At 38.5% G+C, this 21,470-nt stretch overlaps 1 protein-coding gene across 1 annotated transcript in view; it reads right to left on the minus strand.

The window, feature by feature from the left end:
• The window catches only part of FSIP1 (fibrous sheath interacting protein 1), a 201,463-nt gene extending 179,993 nt beyond the window's left edge, over positions 1–21,470 (minus strand). Inside the window, exons 1-3 of the mRNA XM_081507144.1 lie at positions 21,297–21,470; positions 14,481–14,613; positions 2,665–2,848 (exon numbers count right to left, since the gene is read on the minus strand). Of these exons, the coding sequence (XP_081363270.1) occupies positions 2,665–2,848; positions 14,481–14,606 (310 nt within the window). The 5' untranslated portion in view covers positions 14,607–14,613; positions 21,297–21,470. The remainder of the gene's footprint in view (positions 1–2,664; positions 2,849–14,480; positions 14,614–21,296) is intronic.

The following is a 21,470-nucleotide window of genomic DNA, read 5'->3' on the forward strand; positions in this document are numbered from 1 at the left end:
AGTATACTACCCAAAGCAATCTATAGATTCAATGCAATCCCTATCAAGCTACCAATGGTATTTTTCACAGAACTAGAACAAATCATCTCACAATTTGTATGGTAATATAAGAAACCTCGAATAGCCAAAGCAATCTTGAGGAAGAAGAATGGAACTGGAGGAATCAACCTGCCTGACTTCAGGCTCTCCTACAAAGCCACAGTCATCAAGACAGTATGGTACTGGCACAAAGACAGAAATATAGACCAATGGAACAAAATAGAAAGCCTAGAGATAAATCCATGCACCTATGGACACCTTATCTTCGACAAAGGAGGCAAGAATATACAATGGAGAAAAGACAATCTCTTTAACAAGTGGTGCTGGGAAAACTGGTCAACCACTTGTAAAAGAATGAAACTAGAACACTTCCTAACACCATACACAAAAATAAACTCAAAATGGATTAAAGATCTAAACATAAGACCAGAAACTATAAAACTCCTAGAGGAAAACATAGGCAAAACACTCTCCGACATAAATCACAGCAGGATCCTCCATGACCCACCTCCCAGAATATTGGAAATAAAAGCAAAAATAAACAAATGGGACCTAATTAAAATTAAAAGCTTTTGTACAACAAAGGAAACTATAAGCAAGGTGAAAAGACAGCCTTCAGAATGGGAGAAAATAATAGCAAACGAAGCAACAGACAAACAATTAATCTCAAAAATATACAAGCAACTTCTGCAGCTGAATTCCAGAAAAATAAACGACCCAATCAAAAAATGGGCCAAAGAACTAAACAGACATTTCTCCAAAGAAGATATACAGATGGCTAACAAACACATGAAAAGATGCTCAACATCACTCATTATTAGAGAAATGCAAATCAAAACCACAATGAGGTATCATTTCACACCAGTCAGAATGGCTGCTATCCAAAAGTCTACAAGCAATAAATACTGGAGAGGGTGTGGAGAAAAGGGAACCCTCTTACATTGTTGGTGGGAATGCAAACTAGTACAGCCACTATGGAGAACAGTGTGGAGATTCCTTAAAAAACTGGGAATAGAACTGCCATATGACCCAGCAATCCCACTGCTGGGCATCCACACCGAAGAAACCAGAATTGAAAGAGACGCGTGTACCCCAATGTTCATCGCAGCACTGTTTACAATAGCCAGGACATGAAAGCAACCTAGATGTCCATCAGCAGACGAATGGATAAGGAAGCTGTGGTACATATACACAATGGAATATTACTCAGCCATTAAAAAAAATACATTTGAATCGGTTCTACTGAGATGGATGAAACTGGAGCCCATTATACAGAGTGAAGTAAGCCAGAAAGAAAAACACCAATACAGTATAGTAATGCATATATATGGAATTTGAAAGATGGTAACGATAACCCTATATGCAAGACAGAATAAGAGACACAGATGCATAGAACAATTTTATGGACTCTGAGGGAGAAGGTGAGGGTGAGACGTTCTGGGAGAATAGCATTGAAACATGTATATTATCATATGTGAAACAGAACACCATTCCATGTTCGATGCATGAGACAAGGGCTCAGGGCCAGGGCAATGGGATGGCCCAGAGGGATGGGATGGGGAGGGAGGTGGATGGGGGGTCCAGGAAGGGGAACACATGTAGACCCATGGCTGATTCATGTCAATGTATGGCAAAAACTATTACAATATTGTAAAGTAATTAGCCCCCAACTAAAATAAATAAATTTATTTAAAAATAAATGACCAGTTCAACTCTCAAATTACCACATAAACACTTTTCCTCAACACAACCTTCACATTTTGGCATATAGCAGAATTGCTTTATATGTACCTCCCAATTTACCACATAGGATATAAAAAAGATGTGTACTCAAAGGTCAAGATTAATCAGAATTTAAAATTTTTACTGCTCCATCAAGAACATTCTTGAGTGACATCGGCTATTTCTTTCTTCTGCCTATGGCAGGCCTTAAAGAACACAATGACTATTAGTACAGTTTGATGCCATTCATTGTCCTGATTCATGTCAAAGCACCAGCAGTTTTACCCATCATTGCTTTTGTACCATCAGTAAAACCATTCAGTGGGCAAAAAAGCAAACAGAATCATTTCAGTATTATAATGAATTATATTACTGATATATCAGTATTATAATAAAACTAGTTTTTACTTTGCAGAGTTCCTAAAAGGGCCTCAGAGCCCAGGGCTCTGCAGCCCATGTTTTGAGAACTGCTGTTCTAATTCACTTTGACCAGTATTAATAACCATGGGAAAAAAAGGAGTTTTTTGAAATCTAGAAGTTATTAAAATCAAACGGGATTATCCCTTAAAAGGCATTTATATATTACAGTATACATTTTATCATACAATTTTCAAAAAGATCAATAAATCATGTCATAATATACAGAAATATTTCCTACTTGATTAAAATGATTACAGTTACAATTTTATTATATGACATATTTTACTATATTTCTACATGTACTTAAGAATTCTTAATATTCTTATAAATAAAAAGTTGGTGATTTTCTTGCTCACCAAAAAAATGTATCTTATTATTTCTACATAATAAAAAATTAAAATAAATAAAAAACATACGTAATTCTAATATTTTAACTATAGCATCTATAATTATCATGAGCTATTTACCAAGTAATTATCCTACCTGAACATTCAGGGACTATCTGATGTTGACCCAAGTTCAAATCTTCATCTGACCCCTCTTCAGGCAATTTTATTTTCTCAGAGTAGCTTTCCCCTTTATTATCATTACTGTTTCTACTTTCCTCTGTATTATTGCTTTCTGAGTGGCCTTCTTTACCAGAGTTCAAATTGATTGCAGTATCAACCTAAAAATTATTTCCAAAGAAATAGTTTTCAAAAATAATGTTTTTTATTTTAAATTTCTAGACTATTTTAACTCAAATATAAGTATATGTAAGGACATGCATCATACAGTAGTGTTAAATTATTCTAGAAATATAACACTTGATAAAATACAATTTACATACACAATTAAATTTAATAACATTTGCACCAAAGTAATATGCACTACTCTCCAGCAATTTCTAGCAATAATAGAGAAGAATCAGTCCCAAAGAGAATCTCTCTCTGTCAAGCTCTGAGGATGAGGCATGATGGTCCCTGCTGCTTGAGCTTACACTCAGATGGACAGTCAAGGGTCTAGAGCAGGACTAATCAACATAGTAGTCACTGGTCACATGTGGCTATTGAACAGCTGCAAAGTGAACAGTCTGAATCGCAGTGTGCTTCTAATGGAGTTCTTCAAATCAGAACCATGTGCTTTGGTTAATCATTTACTCTTATACTAGTCACAGCTTTTCTATTTCATTTTGGTTTCTCTTTCCATTTTAGCAAAGTTCATTTGCTAAAAACTGGTGAAGACACCAGTTTGGTGCAGCTGTGTTTTCCTGAGAGAGGACAGGAAAAGACATCCATGGCTGCACGAAGCAAAAACAGGGATCACAGGGCTTGAAGGCTGTGCTTGGCAGTAAAAGTCACCTTGGAAATTAACACAGCCCACAAGAGAGGCAAAACCTCAGGGAGAGTGGAGACATACCTTTCCCCTCCAACGGAGGGAATGTCTGCTCCAGCCCTGCAGCACTCAGCCCTTGGAGGCTTTTATGCTCATGGTCTACACTCCATCACTGCAATCTGGGTCCCCTTGTGACTCTCCAGGACAGAAGGCAGGTGGTGCTGAGAATTAAACCACCAGGGTTACACGACTGCACAAGCAACTCCGTTCACGTGAACTAGGACATAAGCCCCAGAGAACTGAGCTGACACAGTAGTATAAAAATCATAACTGACATTTACTGAGGAATTACTACTGGCCAGGTCCTGTGCTGAGTGCTTTACACACACTGCCTCAGTCATGTCTCATAATGACCCTCTGGGTTAGGTATTACTGTCCCAATTTAACAGATAAGAAAACAGGTACATTATGGACTGAAACTAGCAGAGACCCAATTTGTAATAAACAAAACAATGCTTACTTTATGGGATCTTGGAAGTGTTAAAGAGGGTTTCCTGTTCAAAAGTATTCTTCTGTGAAAGGCCAGGTAAAGTCTAAAATTCCATAATATCCAGTAAATTCGTAAGGCTGCATAGTTTCATGAAAATGCTGAAATTGCTAGAAGTCACATGAGCCCTGTCAGTAATTGATATCTTGGCATAAATGAATCGAGCTGACCTTTCCCTGAGAATGGGTTTTTATACAGGGGTAACATAACTAGATATTAGCAACTACTCAGATACCACATTTTAGGATACACAAAGATCTTTCACATGTGTCATCCCATATGATCCTGACGCTTGGAATGAGCAGGAAAAATGAGACAAAAGACATGAAACTAGAGAACAAAAGGCAAATACTGCCCATTTCACAATTTTACCCACAGTTTCCCACCCCACTGCTGCTGCTAAGTTGCTTTAGTCGTGTCCGACTCTGTGCGACCCCATAGACAGCAGCCCACCAGGCTCCTCTGTCCCTGGGATTCTCCAGGCAAGAATACTGGAGTGGGTTGCCATTTCCTTCTCCAGTGCATGCATCCATGATAGTCGCTTCAGTCGTGTCCAACTCTGTGCAACCCTATGGACAGCAGCCCTCCAGGCTCCTCTGTCCACAGGATTCTCCAGGCAAGAATACTGGAGTGGGTTGCCATTTCCTTCTCCAATGCATGCATCCATGATAGTCGCTTCAGTCGTGTCCAACTCTGTGCAACCCTATGGACAGCAGCTCTCCAGGCTCCTCTGTCCACAGGATTCTCCAAGCAAGAATACTGGCGTGGGTTGCCATTTGCTTCCCCCATTCCCACCCCACTAGCACCAACCATCTCCCCATTCCACTGCCCACGGGCCTCTCTATTGCCAACCCTTCTGATTGTCTACCCTGTGGCCTGTTTGCTTTTTCTTACTTCTTCATTCTCAAAGCCACGTTCAGTCTCTACTTTTCATTGCTCCATGTCCCCTACTTCATCTCCACGTTAGTCCCAGGAAAGGTAGATAGTCTATACAAACACTTCCCAACAATTACATCCCTACCTGAAAGCCATGAGATTTTTACACCAGTTGCAACTATTGGCTCTTTCAAGGAAAATATTCAGAAGCAACAATAAACCAAAATTATAAGAATGAGAACTATACCATTACTACAGAAATTTCGTTAAAATTCTAGCATTTTAGGGACTTCCTGGCAGTCTAGTGGTTAAGAATCCATGCTTCCACTGCAGGAGACGCAGCTTCAATCCCTGATCAGGAAGCTAGATCCCACAAGCTACACACCATGTGGCAAAAAAAAACCTCTAGCATTTTAAATTCATTTTCTGCCACTCAGAATTTTTGCAAGAAATTAATAAAAGACAAATGAGCAATAAAACTAATCAAAATACTAGGATTTATTATTCTGACAATGTAAAAGGTCTTACAGACACTGAATCATTTGCAGTCAGCAATCAACATGCAGCATACCTGTGGATTTTCTACCTCAACCCCAGATGAACCTTACTGATATTCCACAAACTTGATTAAGACAAATCACAACTTTTACAAAGTCTTGCCTTTGATATAAGTATCAAAGTCCTTGTTGGTTAATAAATATGCTAGAGTTTGTTTTGACATATAGCTTAGTGGATTCAAATAAAATATGCCTGGAATTAATTGCTGATATATTTCTTCTAAATAAATTTTGAATGAAGTAATATTAAGCTATGTTTTAAAACATGTGCACCAATATTGTGAAGTTGCTGCTTTAAAAAAAAAAATCAGGGAACTAGATCCCACATGCCATAACAAAGAGTCTGAGTGCTGCAACTAAAGATCCTGCATGTCACAACTAAGTCCCAGTGCAGCCAAATAAATAATAAAAAATTAAAAAAAAAAATCATCTCCCAGGAATATGTAAGCAGAAATACTAATCCTTTGCTACTCTAAAATTTGTCAGGTCTTTGTAAATATATTATCCTACCTACATAAAATGGTAAAGTTTTCATTCTAAATTTGTTGTAAACACATTTATGTGACTAGCTACTATCTGTCTGACTTTACACTGAATCCCATGAAAAATAACATAGCAAGCACTGACCAATTAGGTTAAAGAATTAAGGCCAGTTAGATAAGACATATTGAGTACTTACTAGGTGCTAGTCACTTCTAAAAATTGTAGATATTTCACTCATTTTATCCCCAAAACATGCCTAAAAGGTAGACAGTATTATTATACCTTTGAACAGTTAGGAAACTGGCACAGAGAGTCAAAGTATTAATAATTTTCCCAAAATCACATAAATGTGGTCAGCAGAGCCTATTTTAAACCCATAACTCCAGAGTTTAGGTTTATAATCAGTAAGCTTGAGACTAAAAGTGTCTAAAATTGTTTTGGGCTACTGGAATCTAAAATTGTTTTAGATTCCAGTTCTGGCTATCCGGAAAACCGAATAAACTGAAATCTTCCATCTACTTAGAAATGCATAGTCCTAAGTTCACAAGGATACTGGGGAAATTGCCAGTCAACAGAAATTAAAAGGAAACTAAAAGCTGAGATAGAATGATCTCTGTTCGTTTCCAAGGCAAACCATTCAATATCACGGTAATCCAAGTCTATGCCCCGACCAGTAACGCCGAAGAAGCTGAAGTTGAACGATTCTATGAAGACGTACAAGACCTTCTAGAACTAACACCCAAAAAAGATGTCCTTTTCATTATAGGGGACTGGAATGCAAAAGTAGGAAGTCAAGAAACACCTGGCGTAACAGGCAAGTTTGGCCTTGGAGTACAGAATAAAGCAGGACAAAGGCTAATAGAGTTTTGCCACGAGAACGCACTGGTAATAGCAAACACCCTATTCCAACAACACAAGAGAAGACTCTACATGTGGACATCACCAGATGGTCAACACTGAAATCAGATTGATTCTATTCTTTGCAGCCAAAGATGGAGAAGCTCTATACAGTCAGCAAAAACAAGACCGGGAGCAGACTGTGGCTCGGATCATGAACTGCTTATTGCCAAATTCAGACTTAAATTGAAGAAAGTAGGGGAAACCACTAGACCATTCAGGTATGACCTAGATCAAATCCCTTATGAGTATACAGTGGAAGTGACAAATAGATTGAAGGGACTAGACCTGATAGACAGAGTGCCTGATGAACTATGGACAGAGGTTCATGACATTGTACAGGAGACAGGGATCAAGACTATCCCCATGGAAAAGAAATGCAAAAAAGCAAAATGGCTGTCTGAGGAGGCCTTACAGATAGCTGGGAAGAGAAGAGAAGTGAAAAGCAAAGGAGAAAAGGAAAGATATTCCCATCTGAATGCAGAGTTCCAAAGAATAGCAAGGAGAGATAAGAAAGCCTTCCTCAGCGATCAGTGCAAAGAAATAGAGGAAAACAACAGATTGGGAAAGACTAGAGATATCTTCAAAAAAATTAGAGATACCAAAGGAACATTTCATGCAAAGATAGGCTCAATAAAGGACAGAAATGGTATGGACCTAACAGAGGCAAAAGATATTAAGAAGAGGTGGCAAGAATACACAGAAGAACTGCACAAAAAAGATCTTCACGACCCAGATAATCACGATGGTGTGATCACTCACCTAGAGCCAGACATCCTGGAATGTGAAGTCAAGTGGGCCTTAGAAAGCATCACTACGAACAAAGCTAGTGGAGGTGATGGAATTCCAGTTGAGCTGTTTCAAATCCTAAAAGGTGATGCTGTGAAAGTGCTGCACTCGATATGCCAGCAAATTTGGAAAACTCAGCAGTGGCCACAGGACTGGAAGAGGTCAGTCTTCGTTCCAATCCCAAAGAAAGGCAATGCCAAAGAATGCTCAAACTACCGCACAATTGCACTCATCTCACATGCTAGTAAAGTAATGCTCAAAATTCTCCAAGCCAGGCTTCAGCAATACGTGAACCGTGAACTTCCAGATGTTCAAGCTGGTTTTAGAAAAGGCAGAGGAACCAGAGATCAAATTGCCAATATCCGCTGGATCATCGAAAAAGCAAGAGAGTTCCAGAAAAACATCTATTTCTGCTTTATTGACTATGCCAAAGCCTTTGACTGTGTGGATCACAATAAACTGTGGAAAATTCTGAAAGAGATGGGAATATCAGACCATCTGACCTGTCTCTTGAGAAACCTGTATGCAGGTCAGGAAGCAACAGTTAGAACTGGACATGGAACAACAGACTGGTTCCAAATAGGAAAAGGAGTACGTCAAGGCTGTATATTGTCACCCTGCTTATTTAACTTATATGCAGAGTACATCATGAGAAACGCTGGGCTGGAAGAAACACAAGCTGGAATCAAGATTGCTGGGAGAAATATCAATAACCTCAGATATGCAGATGACATCACCCTTATGGCAGAAAGTGAAGAAGAACTAAAGAGCCTCTTGATGAAGGTGAAAGAGGAGAGTGAAAAAGTTGGCTTAAAGCTCAACGTTCAGAAAACTAAGATCATGGCATCTGGTCCCATCACTTCATGGGAAATAGATGGGGAAACAGTGGAAACAGTGTCAGACTTTATTTTTTTGGGCTCCAAAATCACTTCTGATGGTGAATGCAGCCATGAAATTAAAAGACGCTTACTCCTTGGAAGGAAGGTTATGGCCAACCTAGATAGCATATTTAAAAGCAGAGACATTACTTTGCCAACAAAAGTACGTCTAGTCAAGGTTACGGTTTTTCCAGTGGTCATGTATGGATGTGAGAGTTGGACAGTGAAGAAAGCTGAGCGCCGAAGAATTGATGCTTTTGAACTGTGGTGTTGGAGGAGACTCTTGAGAGTCCCTTGGACTGCAAGGAGATCCAATCAATCCATCCTAAAAGAGATCAATCCTGGGTGTTCATTGGAAGGTCTGATGTTGAAGCTGAAACTCCAATACTTTGGCCACCTCATGCGAAGGGTTGACTCATTGGAAAAGACCCTGATGCTGGGTAGGATTGGGGGCGGGAGGAGAAGGGGACGACAGAGGATGAGATGGTTGGATGGCATCACCGACTCAGTGGACATGGGTTTGGGTAGACTCCGGGAGTTGGTGATGGACACAGAGGCCTGGCGTGCTGCAATTCATGGGGTCGCAAAGAGTCGGACACGACTGAGCGACTGAACTGAACTGAAAAGCTGAGAAACCTGTACGCAGGTCAAGAAGCAACAGTTAGAACCAGACATGGAACAATGGACTGGTTCAAAACTGGGAAAGGATTATATCAAGGCTGTATATTGTCACCCTGCTTATTTAACTTATAGGCAGAGTACATCATGCAAAATGCTAGGCTAGATGAATCACAAGCTGGAATCAAGATTGCCAGGAGAAATATCAGCAACCCCTGATATGAAGATGACACCACCCTAATGGCAGAAAGCAGAGAGGAACTAATGAGACTTTTGATGAAGGTGCAAGAGGAGAGTGAAAAATCTGGCTTAAAACTCAACATTCAAAAAGATAAGTTCATGGCATCGGGTCTCATCACTTCATGGCAAATAAATGGGGAAAAGATGGAAACAGTGACAGACTTTTATTTTCTTGGGCTCCAAAATCAGTGTTCCAATGCGGACAGTGACTGCAGCCATGAAATTAAAAGACACTTGCTCCTGGGAAAAAGAGCTATGACAAACTTAGACAGGGTATTAAGAAGCAGAGACATTACTTTGCCAACAAAGGTCCATATAGTCAAAGCTACGCTCTTCTCAGTAATCATGTACTGATGTGATAGTTAGACCATAAAGAAGGCTGAGCACCAAATAATTGATGCTTTCAAACTGTGGTGCTGGAGAAGACTCTTGAGGGTCCCTTGGACAGCAAAGAGATCAAAACAGTCACTCCTAAAGATATCAACCCTGAATATTCATTGAAAGGACTGATGCTGAAGCTGGAGCTCCAACACTTTAACCGCCTGATGCAGAGCTGACTCATTGGAAAAGACCCTGATGCTGGGAAAGATTGAAGGCAGGAGGAGAAGGGGATGACAGAGGATGAGATGGTTGGATGGCATCACTAACTCAACGGACATGAGTTTGAGCAAACTCTGGGAGATGGTGAAGGACAGGGAAGCCTAGTGAACTGCAGTCTATGGGGTTGCAAAGAGTCAGACACAACTTAGAGACTGAACAACGACAACAAAAACTGAAATAGGAACCTTGTAAATCCTTAAAGCAGATATCCTGGTGAGGGTTGGGTGGGATCGGAGTGCGTGCATGTTAAGTTGCTTCAGTCATGTCTGATTCTTTGCGACCCTATGGACTGCAGTCCGCCAGGCTTCTCTGTCCATCGGATTCTCCAGGCAAGAATACTGGAGTGCGTTGCCATGCCCTCCTCCAGGGGATCTTCCCAACCCAGGGACTGAATCTGCCTCTGTTATGTCTCCTGCATTGGCAGGCAGGATTCTTTACCACTAGTACCAGGAGAGGTAAAAGAAAAATATGCTGGCCTCAGAAAGCCATGGCTTTGGGCTTTACCACCTACACAGAGCTAGGAGACTAGGCCGTGGGCTCATGTAAGACAGGATGGAGAAGACCCTTCCCTCTCCTGATTCATGAAGCTGGATCCCTTAAAAAGGTGCCTCCTCAGTGACAAGGCATACTAGAAAAATATATCTATCCAAAAGCACAGGATACAAACAAAAAACGTGTCTGTGTTTCAAGTGGTAAACAGTCTTCCCTGAGAATGTGCAACCATGTGTTCATGCTTTATGTGGGTTTGAATTCCAATTAATATTATTCATGTGCTCTGGAATGCTTCAAGATGAAAAATTAGCCAAAAAAAAGACTCATGCCAGTGGTATATCTGAGCCATTTGGTAGAAGTAAACAGAAACTTGCTCTGGAAGGTATAGCTGCTTCAAATCAGGCTCCATAATTTTTCCATAATTAAAACTTACATTCCCAAAGTTCAAAAGCCATGAATACATGAGCAACAGTAAGCAAGAATCAGAATAAACAAAAGAACTTAAGATATTACTATAAAAATCTGATAAATATTTTAATGAGTATTAAGAAAGAATCCAAATAACACAAAAAGAATAAGATATTCTTTTTAAGAATTCTCCAGGCCAGAATACTGAAGTGGGTAGCCTTTCCCTTCTCCAGGGAATCTTCCCAACCCTGGGATCAAACCCACGTCTCCCACATTGCAGGTGGATTCTTTATCAGCTGAGCCACAAGGGAAACCCAGAAATATTGGAGTGGGTAGCCTATCCCTTCTCCAGTAGATCTTCCCGACCCAGTAATCAAACCAGGGTCTCCTGCATTGCAGGCAGATACTTTACCAACTAAGCTACCAGGGAAGCCCTAATAATAAGCAAGATTCAGAATAAACAAAAGAATTTAAGATATTATTTTAAAAAGCTGATAAAGATAAATAGTTCTAATGAGTCTGAAGAAAGAATCCAAATAACACAAAAAGATTAAGATACATTTGAAAATAAATGACAAAGAACTTCAAGAAATTAAAAATATATCATTAAGATTAAAAATTCAATGGATAGATTAAAGAACAGACTTGACATAGTATTAGAAAGAATTCCAAGAAATATATATTAAACATTCCCCAGCATGAAGCACAGAGAAATAAATGAAATTTTTTAAAAAAAATTTTTAAGAGACATAAAGAATAGAAGAGAAAGGTTCAGCAGAAATTTTATTGCACTTCCAAGATATCAAAATAGAAAAAAAAAAAATGCAGGCAATATTTGAAACATGTAAAAATACAGTGGCTAAGAAGTTTGTTTTTTTTTAAAAAAAGACATATCCTTACATTGAAGTAGTACTAGTCTTCAGAAAGACAAATTAAATAAGTCCATACCTAAGGGAGTAATAATAGATACCAAAGACAAAGGGAAAAAAATAAAGTGGCCAGAAAAAAAATATCTAAACTAGACAACCCACACTGGAATGAATATTGGGCTTACAAAAGCCTTCTCACTGGCAACAAAAGAGGCAAGTATCTAAATGCAAAATATAAACCTATAAAACTTTCAGAAGAAAAAACAGGAAAAAATCTTTGGGAACTTGGGTTAGACAAAGGATTCCTAGATACAACCAAAAAATATAATTCTCAAAAGAAAACTGCACTTAAAATTTTAAATGCTCTTTAAAAGACAGTTAAAAGAAAGAAAAACCAAGCTACAGACTAGGAGAAAATTTTTGCAAATCATATATCTGACAAAAGACTATTTACTTACTGTTGACTTTTCAGAGTTCTTTATGTATTCTAGATAGAGTCTTTTGAACATATACTTTCCAAAAAAGATATGTGAATTGTAAATAAGCACATAAAAACAGAACATTATTAGTCATCAGGGAAATTCCAGTTACACCCTCAATGAGATACTTCTTTATACTTATTGTATGTATGCAAATATTTACAGCAGCTTTATTCATAATCACCAAAATCTGCAAACTACCCAAATGTTCCTCACCTGGGGAATGAATAAGCAAACTGTGGTTTACCCACACAATGGAACGCTACTAAGCAATAAAAAGATGTGAGCTATTAGAACAAGCATCAATATGAATGAGTCTCAAACACACTGTGCCAGCAGACAAAAGCCAGACTCAAAAGCTACATTTTTTTTAACTTCATCCATATGACCTTCTGGAAAAGGAAAAACTATAGGGACAGAAAACAGATCCAGAGTTTCCAGGGATTAAGAGTAGGAGAGACTATTTATGACAGGATAGCATGAGGGCATTTTTGAGACATAATGATGGAACTGTTGTATATTGTGATTGTGATACTATCACTCCACACACATGCCAAACTCAGAATTATAAACCAAAAAAGAGTGAATTTCACAGTATGTAAAATGTTTAAATTAGAAGCAAAGAAGTCAATGAGATACTATGTAAATAGATGGGAAGATCTACTTTCATAAAGTTAGAAATTCTCTCCAAATTAATCTATAAATTCAAAGCAATTTCAATCAAAACCTCAACAGTATTTTTCATAGAACTTGAAAACTGTTCTAAAATATAAAAACAAAAAGCCAAGTATAGCTAGGACAGTCCTAGAGAAAAATATGATGGAGAGACTGATCTCTTCAGATATCAAGAATTACTACAATGCTATAAGAGTTAACACACAGTAATGATGCAGGATTAGATGAAACAAAGCATAAGAGTTAAGCTAGAAACTATATTTTACAAAGCTGCTTGCAGGCTGGATTCTGGATATGTGTTAGTTTCATCCAAGTAGGTGCGTCTGCACAAAATTTATACCACAGAAATGAGGTAGAAGCCATCTTGCTAAGCTCCTAATATGCAGCTGGTCTCTTTACTGACTGAGCCACCAAGGAAGCCCTATAATATTGACAAGAAATATCAAAGGCAGTCACCTCTGCATGTCTAGTCACCAGTTTTATGGTTCTGAGAGATGTGTAGAGTATCAGAGGCAGCAACAGCAGCAGCTTTCAGATCTCTGGATTTTGGATAAGGTGGTGTGACTGTGCTTCCCTGGTGGCTCAGCAGTATGGAATCTGCCTGCAATGCAGAAGACACAGGAGACCTGGGTTTGATCCCTGAGTAGGGAAGATCCCCTGGAGGAGGAAATGGAAAATCCCACAGACAGAGAAGCCTGACAGGCTACAGGCCGTGGGGACACAAAACAGTTGCAAGAGACTGAGCATGCACGCAGAGTGTGACCTGGGAATCAAAAATCCAAGGGAAGTCCCCTCCATGGTTTCCTTTTCAGCTGGCCCTCAATTGATTTAGGAACTGAATTTCTTGTATTCGATCTGGAATACATTCTGGGCTGGAAATGCCTAGAATGCTTTCTATTTCCAGCATTAAATCATGATAGACAATCCTCTAAGAATTTTGTAATGCAGTCTAACCCATAAGTCAAAAGAATAAGTGAGAAAAGAGTCATAAAACAGCAAAGAAAATGTTCACCATAAGCTTCAAAATTTTTGTTTCCCACAACCTTAAAACAAATAAACTCCCCCACATCACAGAGAGAAAAACAGATTCTTTAAAAAAAACACACACATCTAATTAGATATTTTAAGAAAAGATAGAAAGACTAATAAAGATAATAAAGGGAGTCAGAGCCATGTAATGTACCTACTAAATATATACCATGTAGTCTTGATCCAAACTCTGTTTTTTAAATTACTGAATCTTTTTCATAGTACGAGTCAACGGTGACATAGTAGATATGGGAATACAAAGCTTTCTTATGAAAGAAGAAAAGTTAACAAATGAGCATTATCAAAGTACAACTATGGAAAAATAAGCCATACTCCATCCCCCCTCCCCCTAAAAGACAGGAAAGTAAAGAAGGAAAGAGTATTTTCACATTAAAAGATCTAAAGTAACAAACAAGAAATCTATGAGTGCTTCCAGAACACACCTTTTAAAGAGGAACCTTAGAAGGGGATGTTAACAACAGCCCTGGTTTACCAATTGCTAGAGATTAAAAAGAAGTCGTTTATATCATTTCTAAACAGCAAAGTACCTTGAAGGATACTGGTTCCGGTGAGAGCACCTCCAAAGAAGCATTTGAACTTTGGCTCCCAGGACGTGTTCTTGAATTTGAGGCTGGTTTTGAAATTCCATCTAAGTTTCCCTTTATAATATCCATTGATATCCTGAAACAAAATTTTAAGCAAGTTGTGACTTGTATGTTTAAATATTTCATCACTGTTAACATTCAGTTAACTCAGAGCCTTTGTTACACGGATTATGTTGCTACCAAACTCACAGTACCCTAACTTCATCAAAAGATGTCTATGGACATGGATCATTACATTTTGTATCACTGTAGGTGGAAAAAACATGCTGCCCAGGATGTTAGATTCTGAAAGTGGCTAAAAAAGTGCAGAAGTAGATGCCATTCAGTGGCTTTCTGCATCTCTAAGAGAAACACTTACTGTGTCCTAGGCCTTAGAAGACACTTTCGGAGAACCACACCTCTCAACCAAGACACAAGCTTCATAGTAATAATTTCCCAAGGCCTCTACTTGCTTTTGGTTTTATTTTCCTTATTCTAGCTCAGCCTTCAGCCTGGGCTCCCTCTCAGCTCTGATTTCTCCTTCCTCCTTGGTACCAAATCTTCATGGAGTACCTATCTCCAGATAATCACTCTTCCATCAACCCTGCTCTTCTAAGACCCACAATTCTACTTCTGCCCCGAAACAACAGAAAACTGAACCTACTCTATCTACTAGAGGACAGACTTTGATTATTTGGATACACATTGCCAATCTCCTTAACTATTTTTTGGGTGACACCATCCACAGGCCTTGTACCAGTCTAGCTGCTCTATTCCCAGGACTGTTTTCTGAAGCAGGAGATATACGGCAGGGTGGTTTAAACTAACGAGAAAACTTGAGCATTGCCAGCACCTTGATCCTGCCAAACTGTGTCCTTGATCAGGAGCATTCCAGATTTGTTCAGTAACTCTGGGGTGGCATACATGCCAAATAAAATGGAAGAACAGAATTTCAGAGTTTGCCTTCTCAATACTTAGCTTTACATGTGTGTGACTGGATATCTTCCAACAAATCCTTTCCTAAATTCCTATTGGTTATGAATTAAACCATTTCTCTCATAAGAGAATAAAGGCAACTGCCTCTGGCCCAGCAAGCAAAACAATGTCCTTTTCTTACCCTACAAAATGACTCATCTATCTTTCTCTTTTTGAACAGGGAAGGCAAAGTCCAAGGAAGTTCCGGACACAGGAGGAAGCCCAAACATGAACAACCCCACGCTCCTCCAAGGCACACAGAGGGGTAATATGATTTAGCTCGCAACCATTCAATGTACCGAGGCATCAAGGACCAGTAGGTCAACTCTTTCCATCTTAGCAAATGAAAAAGGCATTGATTCCAACATTATTCAACTCTGTAAAAGGGTTTTTGGGCTCACTCAGGAGGGCACTGACATTATTATTGTGGGATGACGGATCACCCTGGCCCGTCACATCACAATCAAAAAGCGTAAGTCACTGAAAGGCCAAATGTCTTGTAATGCCCTAAGCAGCCTGTCAAGGGAGACTTATTGCAGTGCACAGAGGGAGCAATGAGATGGAAGCCTGTGCACAGCCCATATAATACACATCAATAATGGGAAGGGGACAGGGAACCACCAATGGCATGGATCAGCTAAGAGGCTCCAGGAAGTCTCTCAATTTGCTTTAGAAATAGGTCTGTTCTTTTATGTTTGCTCCTGAAAATCATAAATAAAACACACTTCCCAGGATGGATAGGGATATAACTAACAATTTTATGATTTGGCCATCTAGAAAAAAGTATGGATAAAGGGCAGTGAATTAGGAACTTAAAGATGTATCTGAGTATATTAGAAAACAATCTCAATAGCCACAGAGAAATTCCACAAGAAAAATAAAGCATTGTGCAACAAAGCAAACAATCAAATGATAATTAAATACTTTTAATTATATAAGCACTGAATATTGATTTAACCAAATACTGTGCCTTACTTATATTGAGTGTATGTGAGAAGGAGTATGTAAAAGGGAATGTATAAAATATCTAATCTGTCAAAATAGGAAATCAAAGAGAATATCCAAAACTTGATAAATCTAAACAATAATTAAACAAGCTTAATGTTTACAAGTTCAAGATATTTGTCCCTGAAGGATGTGACATTTTTTCCATTGTAAATATTATAATGTAATTTGACATATTTTACTATATTACTTTAATAAAAGTTTTTTAAATTGCTTAATAATAGATAAATATAAAATATGAAATCTCCAAAGGACTGGAAGGAAAATACATCTGATTTACATAATAATGAGGGTTTTTTTGTTGTTGTTTAGTTGCTAAGTCCTGTCTGACTCTTTTGAAACCCCACGGACTACAGCTGCCAGGTTCCTCTGTCCATGGGAATTCCCAGGCAAGAATCATGGGGTGGGTTGCTATTTCCTTCTCCAGGAGATCTTCCCCACCCAGGGATCAAACCCACATCTCCTACTTGGCAGGCGAATTCTTTACCACTGAGCCACCTAGGAAGCCACTTTACCACAGGTTTAGTGGTAAAGAATCCGCCTGCCAATGCAGGAGACACAGGTTCCATCCCTGGGTTGGGAAGATCCTCTGGAGGAGGAAACAGCAACCCACTCCAGTATTCTTGGCTGGAGAATCCCATGGACAGAGAAGACTGGTGGACTACAACTCATAGTGTTACTAAGAATCAGACACAACTGAGCATGCACGAACACACCTGGGAAGCCCAAAAATGAGGTTAGTGACTTACCAAGCAGGACATCAAGAGCACAAGTCAAAAAATAACAGACTAATAGATGTGATCGTATAACATTGGCTGCTCTTGAGTATCAAAGCAAAAAGAAAAAAAACTCTAAATTAAAAGATAGATGAGAAACTGGAGAAAATATATGCAATATAGATAATATACAAAAGATTAATACATTTGCATATTTAAAGAGCTCTTATCAACAAGGAAAAGAAGCATTCCAATAGAAAACTGGCAAAGGGCATAGACAAGGAAGGAAGGCAGGAAGCAGGAAGGAAGGAAGTCAATATGCTGTTTAAAAAACAAGACCAATTTCTCTAATTAAAGAAATATACAGAGAGGGACCTGAAAGATGATCACAAATCAAAGTAACAATGGTGGGTTCTGCACTAGTAGGTTCATGGATGTTCTTGTGTCTTCTTTTACCTTTTGCTTATCTCTACTTCCTGGTTTTCTAGTATCTTAAATTCATAATTAAAGAATTTATTTATTGTAGTAAATTTTCTGGAATATATTAAAGTATATTCAAAAATAAATAAAAATCACCCAGTATTCATCACCCTGAGCTAAACACTGCTGGCACATTTCTTTTCCATTTTTGCTTTTTATATTTTTTCAACAAAATTGGATCCATGTATTTCTCACTTAACATTAAGTGATCAGCATTTTCTTATTACATTAAAGATAGTTCTAAAATAGAATATTATTCACTTCTTTATATTCCATTAAACAGAAGGATATATGACCAGATTCTAACTTGCAACAAATCACTACTAAGAGGTACAAAGTTTTCATAACATTCATTTCAAGTAAGATTAATTTAAACTTTTTCATATAGGCTTGTGAGAAGTGCAACCACCATGAATGATTTAAAACCAAAATGGGGACACTGGGCCAATGTAATTTGATGTTTTGAGATGAATGAAAGAATCAAAAGAAAATGAATCCTCCTCTGTTTAGTTATAATGAATAGCCAGCCTTTTTTAAAAGTAGAATTACATTTATCTTCATGATTTTAATGTCTAAAAACTATTTGTGGTGGTTTTTTTAACTTTGTATATTTGTTTATTAAGTAAGAAATATTTGCCTATGAGAGGGAAAAAAAAGCAAATAATATAGAACAATGTAAAAGTTTTTCAAGTTCAACTTACACTCATCCCAAGAAACACAGTTAATAGATTTTTGTAGGTCTTACTTTTTTAGGCATATGCAAACTTTCTATCCTTTAACTACCTACTCCTCCCCAAGACAAACACACACAAATGGCGTGGTGCTTCACAACTTGCTTTTTCACACTTAATGGACTTCAGAGATTTTTCTGTACCACCACACACAAATAAATTTCATGCTTTCAAATGATGGCATAGTATTCCATTGCATAGATGTAGCATTTTAAAAATTAGTTTCATTTATCTTTTATATGGAAGATTTGCTATAAAAAGCAAAACAAAAATTTACTCAAAATTGATCACAGGTCTAAAAGAAAAACTCAAAACTATAAACTTTCTATAAAATATGTGTGGTTGTGGGCTAGGCAAAGATGTCTTAGATACAACATCAGAAGTATGATTCATAAAAGAAAATACTGATAAATTGGAATGCATCAAGTTTAAAACTCCCACTCTTCAAACAACACTAATGAAAAGGAAAACAAAAGTCAAATATTGGAAGAAAATATTTGCAAAACACGTAGCTGACAAAGGACTTACATCCTGAGTATATAAAGAAGTATCAAGACTCAATAATAAGAAAGATTTGAGCAGACACATCACCAAAGATGTATAGATAGCAAGCTAGCACGAGAAGAGTCAACATCATTAGCAATGGGAAAAATTCAAATTAAGACCATAATGAGATACTGCTACACATTCAAAAGGTGAAAAATACTTTTTTAAGAAACTAACAATACCAAGTGCTGACAAAGTTGGAGCAACTGGAACTTTCATATATTGCCGATGAGAATACAAAATGGGATAGCAGTGTTGCAGAACCACTTGCCACTTTCTTACAGTGTTAAACATACACTTACTATACGACTCCACAATCTCACACTTGGATATTCACCCAAGAAATGAACATTTATAATCACACAAAAATCTGCACATAAAAGTTTATAGCAACTACCATTAACAACTGCCCCAAACTAGGAACAATCCAAATGTCCCTCAACTAGACAACGAATAAGCAACTGTGGTACATCCATACAATGAAACATTGCTCAGCAGTATAAGGAAACAAACTATTGATACAAAACTTAGGCAAAATGGACGACTGTTACCAGGGCTGGGGGTAGGGAAGGGTTAACTACATAAACCGGTATGAGGGGATTGCTGGGAGAATGACACAAGTGTTTTGTATCTTGACTGTGATGGTAATTACATAAACACAAAGTGTATGTGTTTGTCAAAGCTCATAGAACTACAATATTAAAAGGGTAAATTTCACGGTATGTAAAGAATACCTCAATTTTAAGTTAACCTCTTTGTAGAAATTTTTGCTTAGTTATGTCTATATGTCCAGAATATAAAATTGAATTGTTAAGTCAAAAAAAAAACCAAACAAACAGAATTGCAATACAACCCAGAAATCCCACTCCTGGGCATATACCCAGACAAAATTATAATTCAAAAGGATACACGCACCTCTATGCTCATAGCAGCACTATTTACAATAGACAAGACATGGAAACAACCTAAATCTGTCCATCAACAGATGAATGGATAAAGAAGAGGCAGTGAAAAGGAAGTCGCTCAGTCGACTCTTTGCGACCCCATGGACTGTAACCTACCAGGCTTCTCCGTCCATGGGATTTTCCAGGCAAGAGTACTGGAGTGGGTTGCCATTTCCTTCTCCAGTGGATCTTCCCGACCCAGGGATTGAACCCAGGTCTCCCACACTGCGGTCAGATGCTTTACCCCTGAGCCGCCAGGGAAGCCCAAAGACGTGGTACATATATACAATTATTTAGCCACTAAATACATTATTCAGCCATTAAAAAGAATGAAATAGCGCAATTTGCAGCAACACGGACAGACCTAGAGATTATCATACTAAGCAAAGTCAGTCAGAAAGAGAAAGACAAATACCATAGCACTTATATGAAGAATTTAGTACAACACAAATGAACATACACAAAACAGAAACAGACTCACAGATACAGAGAACAGACTTGTGGTTGCCAAGGGGGAGGGGAAAGAGGAGAGGGGAGGAATGGGAGTTTGGGATTAACAGAGGCAACCTAGTAAAAATAGGATGAATAAACAACAATGTCCTACTGTATAGCCAGGGAACTATATTCAATATCCTGTGACAAACCATAATGAAAAGAATATGAAAAAGAATATACATATACATATATGTATGTATAACTGAGTCAGTGCTATACAGAAGAAATTAACATTGTAAATCAACTACACTTCAATCAAATTTTTTTAACTGTTGAGTCAAAGAACACTTGCATTTCAAATTTTGGTAAACTACCAAACTGTCCTACAACAAAACTGTACCAGATTACATTACTACCAACAGGGTATGCTGAGATGAAGGCATCTGTTTCCCCATCAGGGCCAATCTGATTATGTCAAAGCTTTTCACCTTTGTCAGTCTGGTACGTGTCAAAAATTATCTGTGAGTTACATTTCTTTAATTACCAGAGAAGTTGTCTCTAGTCAAATGTTTACTGACCACCTTTTTTTTTTTCCTGTGAAATACCTATTCGCATCCTTTGTCACTTACGGACTATTTTAAACGGCTGGTAATTAATTTGTAACATAAGTCTAGATCTTATGGGCTAGGACAGTGGGAGTCCTTGGTACTAGGTCTTACGGTCAGGAACGTTTGCTGCAGTGTCCAGGAAATCCTGGCACAGCCTTCGAGGAGACGGAAGCCTCTCCGAGGTCAGACCCGCGGCTCCCTCCCAGGACTCCGGGCCGGCCCCCCGCTGACACCCTCCCGCCCATCCCCAGCCCAGCAGCCAGACAGGACTCCGCTCCACTCTTTCATCGGCTTCTAGTCCGGCGACAGAGCTCCTCTCCTAATCTGTGCGGTCCCTCACCTTCTGGGCGAAAACTAGTGTCCAGTCGTCAGAGCATTGACACTCAGCGTCACCCACTGTCCCCCAAAAGGGAGGGGTCTTTTCCCGCCACCGCAGTTTCTCTTTCTCTACAAGTGGAAGAAGCGGCGGGTCCTAAACCCTCGCGCCTCTCAGAACGCCCTTCCCTTGGCAACC

Source organism: Giraffa tippelskirchi, chromosome 7, assembly GCF_054371585.1.
Source record: "Giraffa tippelskirchi isolate mGirTip1 chromosome 7, T2T-mGirTip1v1.2.pri, whole genome shotgun sequence".
NCBI classification, from domain to species: Eukaryota; Metazoa; Chordata; class Mammalia; order Artiodactyla; family Giraffidae; genus Giraffa; species Giraffa tippelskirchi.